The sequence below is a fragment of the Camelus dromedarius genome, chromosome X (genome assembly GCF_036321535.1).
Source record: "Camelus dromedarius isolate mCamDro1 chromosome X, mCamDro1.pat, whole genome shotgun sequence".
NCBI lineage: Eukaryota > Metazoa > Chordata > Mammalia > Artiodactyla > Camelidae > Camelus > Camelus dromedarius.
The window spans coordinates 73,375,499-73,384,633 of NC_087472.1; the positions used below are offsets into that span (position 1 = coordinate 73,375,499).

Sequence of the window (9,135 nt, forward strand, 5' to 3'; positions counted from 1 at the left end):
CCTCAGGCCACAAAGGCCTCCACTTTCCCTTGTGCCACCACCCACTCACCAGTAGGAGGGCAGGACATTTTCCCCTTCTAACCCTGCCTCCCTTCAAAGTCCTCCTGGGCACCCACTGGTGACTACACTTCTGCTTCTCTCACTTCACCCCCACCTTGTGTGTGCACTCCTCCACACTCTGGTACAAGCTGTCTAACTCCCATGTCTAAATCTAATATTTACACAAGTCCAAGTTCCATGGTTTTGGAAAACACTGCTGTCCTTGTTGTTCTTCTTCTTCTTATTTTTTTTTTTTTACTAAAAGTCCTTTGAAAACTCCAGAGAAAGACAAACTGAAGTTTGTCTAAACTAATGCACTTCGGTTTGAGTGGGCTGTTCCATCTCTTAAGACTCCTTCTCAAGGGTCCCGTACCAAGAGCTTAGCTGTATCCAGAGAAACTTAAAATTCTAGCTTGAAAACAGTAAGCCCTTCCCCTCTGATGTGCGGTTGTGGCAGTTAGAACTACGAGAGTGGCAGCGGTCTTTCCAGTCAGCTCTATGGTCGTTAGCTGACTTGGGGGCCAAGTATCTGTGAATTGGAAACATCATTGGGATTCCTGTTAAGTTGCTATGAGTTTATGATAAGAACTGCTAGCAGGTGAAACCAGTTCTTTTCTTACTCAGGAAACAGTTGTAAAGATGAAGTGTAGCTTGCTTTAGATTACTAACATAGCTAGTAATGATGTAAAAGTATAAGAGCATTACTCTCTTGTCTCCCAGGTAAATGTTCCCATAAATATGTTTTTCTAAAGGAGACTTATTTGAAACTCTCAACCTATAGTCACTCTGGGCTACAGGAAAGTTATGGTGGTTCTTTTCTCCAAGATCATGTTGATCTGTGCTCTGAAAATTCATAGACATTAATGAATCTCTTTGGGAGATATCACTCCCAAGCCTGAGAGAACTGAATCTTAATCCTGAGGTTTAGAGAGGAGGTACATGACTATCACAGAGAGATTAAATGTAGCATTAAACATCCTTACTGATACGCAGGAATATTCTTGGGATTGGACAGGAAGGGCAACAAATTCTGGAGATAGCATGTATCATGGGGTTATAGCCTTGGATGCTGAATGTGTTAAAGGGAAGGAAAAAGTCTCCTGGGATCTGAACTTGTGGAGGACACAAATCGTTTTACTGAGTTTCTCACAGGACAACCTAATGCAGCTAGCACAGTTAAGGGATTCACGTACATTTGTTGAATGCTTGCTCATGTATTGCTTAGGAGGGACAATCTGATGAACTGAGCGATAATTTTGAGAGAGCTTCCAAAGAGAGAAGTGTTCTTTTCCTGTATCCCGTATCGGACATTGTGCTATAGGCTGATTTTAAGGTGGGGACTGAGAAAGGGAGGTTATGAAAAATGAAACTTGCCATAAAAATCCTTTATATACACTATAATTTGGTGTTCATAACAGGTTGGGATTATTTCCAATTTTGTTTAACAGACGCCACAACTCAGAGAGGTTAGGTGTTTTATCTGAGCTCACACAGCTAGCAAGTCCCTGCGCTCTCCTATCAGAGCCTGAAGCCCTTGCTTATGCTTCCCCTCCCCACACTCTAGAATTCCTTTCTCCACTTAACTCCCAGAGATCATATTCTGATGGGTCCCTAAGGGATTACCGTAAGGGAGTTGACATCCCTGCAACCTCCCGCCCCTTCCCAATGAATATTTTTTTTCTGAGAAGCTCAGGCCTGGGGCCAGGTGAGGCCAGAACATCCACTCCAGGAGCTTTCTCTAAAATCCGTCGCTGTGGTTACCTCCAGTAGAATCTGTTTCAGGAAGAGGTTTGTCTGCGCGGGACAGCGGTGCCATTCATCACTGCAGGAGGGCAGAATCCGGGGCTGGGGGCCACTCGTCGAGAGGGGAGGGGCCAGGGGGCGGCCCCCTTGTGACCAGCCCTGAGGAGAGGTCAGGAGAGAAGGCTGGCTGAGGAGCGCCTGGACAGCAGCAGCTGCTGACGTTCTGTATCACGCGCCTGGGGCCCAAGGTAACTCAGACCTTTAAACAAACAGTGGGGTTGGGGGTCGTTGCGGAGGCAGGGGCGGCAAGAGGCAGGGACTCAGGCAGTCGCTAAGGACTGAAGGCAGGGGCGGCGAATGCGTGGAGGGCGCGAGGAGTCCGAATTCTCGGAGGAATCGTAAGGAATGAGGGTGCAGAAGCAAGGAACGAGGTGTGAGATGGAACACAAGCGCGAAAGAGCGTGAGAGGGCGCAAGAGCCTGGCTGACCGAAAGACCGTGCGCTTGGAAGTAGGGTCAAAGTGTGGAACACACCCGGCCCCAGGAACATAGGTAAGGTGGGAGCAGAGGGACACCCTCTTCCCCCGAGCCCATTTTCTGTAGGTGGCCCCCTTTCAGCCATTTTTAAAGTAAAATGTTGACCCAAGTGTTTTTAGGATAAAAAGAAAGAACGTCAGAGGAAGCCGTACCAAAGCGAGGCTTTGCTAGGCGCAGGAAAGACAGTCAGAGGGTGGCGCCTTTTTTTTAAAGAAGATTCCATCTCTTTCTACCCTAAAGCTCAGGCCGTACCCCGCCCCCCACCTTTTCCTTCCCCTATCCTCCGCCCTCCAACCCCCACCTCCCATCCCCACCTCCCATCCCCCAGCTTGGAGCACGATCCGATCGCGTTTAAGCCAGGTAACCGGCTTGGTCCCCGCACCAGCTCCCGGAGCCATTGAGTAGAGTGGGTGGAGTCCGCAGCGGCTGCTGGCTGAGCTCAAGGGCCAGTGGGAGGGGTACCGGGGGCGCTAATGGCGCACCGCGGCCATGACGCTGGCCAGATCATTCACAAAAATCCCTGTCTCATTCGATCTACAGTCTCAACTCGATTCCAGACGCCTCTCTTGTCAGGCCGGGCGGTGAGCTGATGGCCCAAATTCGAGAAGCTTCCTTGCCCTCCGGCTCTCTGGTCCACGGGAGCTCGGGAGGTGGAGGAGGAGCCTCGCCCGAGGAGGTGGCTGAGAAGGCGGGGGAAATGGAGGAGGAGGCGGTGGGGGCGACGAAAGCGTATTCAGGCCTGGGAGCAGAGGAGATGAAGCTGGAGCCATTACAAGAGCCTAAGCCTGCACATGAGGAGAACTTGACGTGGAGCAGTGGCGGCGGCGGAGGCGGCAGCGGCGATGAGAAGGTGCTCCCTTCAACCCCCCCTCGCTGTCACAGCAGCTCCTCGCCCCTTTGCCCTCTCCGCAAGCCCCGCCCTCGGCCCCAGCCCCGGGTCCGCTTCCGAGGCCCGCCCGGGCCTTCGGCCCCATCCCCGCCTCCAGCCCATCCTCCCCCTCTGCCGCCGCCCCGGGCCCGGCCCTGGCCCAGATCTCGGCGTAGATCCCGGCCAGGGTCCAGGCCCCAGACTCGGCGAAGCTGTTCTGGTGACCTAGGCAGCTCTGGGGATGGAGGTGGCTTAGGGGACTGGCTTCTGGAGGTGGAGTTTGATCAGGGTCCCACAGGCTGCTCTCATGTAGAGAGCTTTAAAGTAGCCAAGAACTGGCAGAAGAATCTGCGGTTGATCTACCAGCGTTTCGTTTGGAGTGGGACCCCGGAGACTAGGAAACGTAAGGCAAAGTCGTGCATCTGTCATGTATGTAGTACCCATATGAACAGACTCCACTCTTGTCTCTCCTGTGTCTTTTTTGGCTGCTTTACTGAGAAACATATTCACAAACATGCAGAAACCAAGCAGCACAATTTAGCTGTAGACCTCTATCATGGGGTTATATATTGCTTTATGTGTAAGGATTATGTATATGACAAAGACATAGAACAGATTGCCAAAGAAACAAAAGAGAAAATTTTGAAATTATTAACTTCCACCTCATCAGATGTTTCTCAACAACAGTGTATTGCATCAGGTGTTGAAGAGAAGCAGTCAACTTGTGAGTCAAAGGAACAAGAGCCAAAATTGGTGAAACCCAAGAAAAAGAGGAGAAAAAAATCAGTCTATACTGTAGGCCTGAGAGGGCTAATCAATCTTGGGAACACCTGTTTTATGAATTGTATTGTCCAGGCGCTTACCCATATTCCTCTACTGAAAGATTTCTTCCTCTCTGACAAGCACAAATGTATAATGACAAGCCCCAGTTTGTGTCTTGTCTGTGAAATGTCCTCACTTTTTCATGCTATGTACTCTGGGAGCAGAACTCCTCACATTCCCTATAAGTTACTGCACCTGATATGGATTCATGCAGAACACTTAGCAGGGTACAGACAGCAGGATGCCCACGAGTTCCTTATTGCAATATTAGACGTGCTGCATAGACATAGCAAGGATGATAGTGTTGGGCAGGAGGCCAATAACCCCAATTGCTGTAACTGCATCATAGACCAAATATTTACAGGTGGTTTGCAGTCAGATGTCACATGTCAAGTTTGCCATACTGTTTCCACCACAATAGACCCATGCTGGGACATCAGTTTGGACTTGCCTGGCTCTTGTGCCACATTCAGTTCCCAGAGTCCAGAAAGGGTTGACAGCACAGTGAGTAGGGATGACCACATACCAGGAATCCCCTCACTCACAGACTGCTTACAATGGTTTACAAGGCCAGAGCATCTAGGAAGCAGTGCCAAAATCAAGTGCAGTAGTTGCCAAAGCTACCAGGAATCTACCAAACAGCTCACAATGAAGAAATTACCCATTGTGGCCTGTTTTCATCTCAAGCGGTTTGAACATGTAGGCAAACAGAGGCGAAAGATTAATACTTTTATCTCCTTTCCCTTGGAGCTGGACATGACTCCGTTTTTGGCCTCCACTAAAGAGAGCAGAATGAAAGAAGGCCAGCCATCAACAGATCATGCATCCATTGAGAATAAGTATTCCTTATTTGCAGTGATTAATCACCATGGAACTTTGGAAAGTGGACACTACACCAGCTTTATCCGGCAACAGAAGGACCAGTGGTTCAGCTGTGATGATGCTGTCATCACCAAGGCTACCATTGAGGACTTACTCTACAGTGAAGGATATTTACTGTTTTATCACAAACAGGGTCTAGAGAAAGACTAGTCATATCAGACCACTTGCCAGAAAAAAGTAAAATAAATGAATAGGCAAGGATCCTGTAGTGACACAGAAACCTCCCTGGAATGGACAATGACAATACCCATACAACAAAGAGCACCTCTTGATGTGTCACCAAAAGCTACCTGAAGTGGACAAGGACAACAGCCCATATATGACAATTAGCACCTTGATATAAAGAACCTATTTTACCATGGCCTATGGGTCTCTAAGAGGAAAGAAAAGAATACTAACTAGTGACCATTCAGCCTTAAGAAATGGGAGGAGAGAGAAGAGGTTGAAAATGGTCACATAAAACATAATTAAGTGAAAAAAGTGCTTTAAGGGGAGAGTGGGAATAGAGATGTTCTTGCACTAGTATATGTCATTTGTTTCTACAAAATTATTATGGGAAGTCACGGAGTGTTCCTTCATCAGAAAAAAGCTTCAAGGTCGGTGTTCTAGCTGTGGCCAACTGGTCAAATAGTTAAATAAAAGAAAGAATATCTTAAAATAAAATTTCAAAAGCTTTAAAAGAAAAACATTTAATTTTAAAAGAAAAATCCTTTCAAATTTTGACAAATTTTAAGTTAAATATTTTTAAAGAAATATTTTTAAAATTTTAAGTTTTTAAATCTAAAACTCTAAAATTATTAAAATAAGACTTAAAAGCAAATTTTAGAAATTCTTAGTTTAAAAAAGGTAAAATGAATAAAACAAGGAAAAAAATTTTAAATGAAAGTTTACCAAAAAATAAAAGTGAAAAAAAAACCAGTTTGAAAATTTAAAAATTAGAAGAGAAGGAAACTCTTAAAATTTAAATGAAATAAAATTTTAATATAAACAAATATAAATATAAAAATCTTTAAAAATTAGTGCATAAATGTGTTGAAAAATCAAAGATTAGCAAAATGTATGCATAGTTTAAGAAATAAGTTTTAAAAAAATACAGAATGGGATGAAAATTCAAATTTAATCTTAGAGAAAAGTTTTAAAAGAGGAAAGTTTAGAACAATTAAGGACAAAGGCACAAAATTTGTGTAAAAATTATACTTTAAAGATCTTAAAAGAAAATTAGAGAAAAATAATTGTAAAATATATAAAAAACTTTAGTCAGACAAATTCAATTTGAGAGAGTAAAATAAAAATAAATATTTAAACTAAAAGGATGTATTAAAATTAAACAGCTTAAAAGGTTTTATTTTTAAAATTAAAGCATATTAAAATGCATACGGGTATGAAAGAAGTAAATGGAGGACACAGGAATAACAAGACAGAGGGGTTTATGAAAGTATTTTTTTTTTCGAGTTTTGTGTTGATACATAAATATAATTTGAAAAAAAAAACAGACTTTAATCATCATATTACATCCAATTATGAGATCACTGCAAGACCCAAACCCTAGCCCACCTTCCCTTCTTAGGTTCCACACCCCATCTGATTTCCTGAAGGAAGTAGAGCTATTTCTTAGGCAGAATGAACTGCATCTGCGAAAGATAAAAGGAGCTGTCTGCCGTTTAGAACTGCATTATTTATACAAATTCTTCACTTCTGGAAAGGGGCCCTTGACAGTTTAGTGGCTTAGGAATATTAGATCACAACTGTGGAGCTATGGCTTTGGTGTTTGAGCCCTGTGGCCTGACTGAGGGAGTGGCAGGAACCCATATCTGAAGACCTCTCACCCTCCTGTCTTCCCCTTCCATCTTCATGGGGAAGCAAGACCTTAAATTTCCATGGGTTTGTGTTTATTAGTCCTACTCAATCCTTATCTCTCTTGATTTCCATATTCCATCATTCTTGCCTGGTTCCCTGAATCCCTCACTTATCTGACCGTACCTACACCTTCCTTTACTGTTCGTCTAGTGACTTCTACTCCTCCTTCAAGATTCAACTCACAGATGACTTCTCTGGAGACTTCCCTGAATGCTCTAGTCAGGTACAAGTTGGGAAGATGTTTCTCCCTCATCCCTCTCTCCCTCTCACTGTGCCTCCAAAGTACTTTGTCTGTACCTCATTGATAATACTTATACTGTGATTCTACTGTAGCTTTGTGATTGTCTGCCCCTCTGCACCAAGCGTTCTGAAAATAGGGGGCCAAGCCTTACTCATTTCTGTGTTAATAAATGTTTGTTGAATGTGAGGATGAGTTCAGTTATTTGCTCTATTCTCCCTCTCAGTAATGTGTTCTCACCCATTCATTAATCAAGCCCTCATTAAGCGCCCAGTGCTGTAACACAGTGTGATCAGTATTGTATCTTCCCCAAAGACAGTGTGTGAAATGCTACCCAGCTGCAACGAATGGATTATAAAAGGAAGTGCTCAGCAAGGAAATAGCCAGGTTGTGTGGAGGGAGTCCCAAGTACAATGCAAGGAAAAGAGCACAGGCCTGAGCATTGATAGTCATGAGAGACTAGGTGGTGAGGGGAAGCAGCAGCTGCAGGTGAAACGGGGCCCTCTGGTGTGTGTGAGGTAACATTGCCTCTCACCACAGTGTCCCTGAGCTCTCCACAGCATCTCTCACCTTAAAACTATGTGTCACACCTCTCCATGATGTACCACATTAGTTTACCTTCCCAGGTAACAGTTTACCTCACCATTCCACAGTGTTTTGTATCACATGGCACATCATGACTGTGCAACAGAGAAGTGATGTCTGATGGCTGTGTTTAGTGGAGAGCTGTAGTATATTTTCTGCTTAGCACCCTAGCCCTTCCCTCATTCTTTGTGGTTCCAGTGGGTCTATATATCACTTTTCTGTGATCCTCTTACCCCTCTCTAGAGTGTGGCATGTCACTCAGGCTAAGTCAGATTGGAGTTCTCAATTCCCCTGCTCCTCTACCCACACCCCTCCCACAAGAGTGATTCTTCTGAGGATGGCCATAGGACCCAAGCAGGGCCAATCAGAGTCCATTGCTAAATTGAATATATAATAGACACTGGGAGAAAGAAGTTTTTTCCTCCCCACCTCTGCTTCCCAATCCACTCCCAGTGCTGGAGTCTAGGCTAATATGACATGAATTTGGGACTTGGAGAGGTTAATATTCATACCATGTAGAAAAAAAACAGAATCAGAGATAGGGAGGAAGAGACTAGAGAGCATCATTTGAACCTTGTGGATCCAGCTGTGCCTGAAACCCCAGAGTTCTCAGCTATCTGAGCCAGTAAAGTCCTTTGTTTTGCTTAAGCTACCTTGGTTTGGGATCCTGTCAGTTGTGGCCAAGGGTTTTGAACATATTAGCCAAGCTATATTGTTAGTTGGAGGCATCCTGTTCCAAAGGTCAGAAAAGGAGAGAAAGGAGGGAAGAGTGACCTCAGATGGAATCCATCATATATGATTGAGAAACCAGAGTGGATACCTGCATGTCTTTAAGAAGCAAGTATTATTAGCTCAGCCACTGACCTGTGCTAGGCTTCAAATTTTACAGAAATGATGTGGCTATTTCCAATTAAAGAGAGGGAAAGGCAAAAATGTTTCATTAGTACCAAGATAGGCCAGGCACTATGGTAAATGCTTCACTTCTCTTATCTCACTGAATCCACACAATTGTGGGAGACAATCATTACTGAACATAATTCACTGATTGTAAAAATGAGACACAAAATGGAAAAATGATTTGATTCACTTCACTTTACTATTTTAAGTAATGGAGCAAGTATTCAAACCCAGGTCCCCAAAGCCTTTGCACATTCCACTACAATCTAGTTACAGATAATTCAAAGAGTTTGTTTTGCTTTTCCTGATGTTGCTATGGAAGACAACATAGATCAGAATGGTGCAGAAGGCTGACTGAAAGCCTTTGAAAAATCTGAATGCAGATAACCTGAAACGAGTAATTTATCAACTGATAACACAAAATTGCCCATGCTATAGGTGAATGTGTCTCTATGGCAATGGCTGATTCAGACACATCAGGCTAAATGATTTTCCTAAGGATACCGAGGATAGATGAGGCCAAAATCCTACTCCATTACTAGACATGTAGACTCACTCAGTGCCATATGCTTGGCTGAACACCAAGACCCGTAAGAGCTCACCTTTTCACTGTGAGACCATCAGCTCTCTCTAGTTACACTAGGTTTCCCTTCTAGCTTCAATACCGT

General features: G+C 44.2%; 1 protein-coding gene and 1 long non-coding RNA gene across 2 annotated transcripts; one reads left to right on the forward strand and one right to left on the reverse strand.

Moving 5' to 3' along the window:
* Positions 1 to 1,421: 1,421 nt before the first annotated feature.
* LOC135320235 (uncharacterized) lies at positions 1,422 to 2,863 on the reverse strand. Its single transcript, XR_010379488.1, has 2 exons — positions 2,633 to 2,863; positions 1,422 to 1,941 (listed from the first exon to the last, which is right to left on the reverse strand). It is a non-coding gene; the product is annotated as an uncharacterized LOC135320235 (long non-coding RNA).
* A 44-nt stretch (positions 2,864 to 2,907) lies between these two features.
* On the forward strand, positions 2,908 to 7,174 carry USP51 (ubiquitin specific peptidase 51). The gene has a single exon (XM_064483108.1). The coding sequence runs from the start codon at positions 2,908 to 2,910 to the stop codon at positions 5,038 to 5,040; it is 2,133 nt and encodes a 710-aa protein (XP_064339178.1). The 3' UTR covers positions 5,041 to 7,174.
* The last annotated feature ends 1,961 nt before the right edge of the window (positions 7,175 to 9,135 follow it).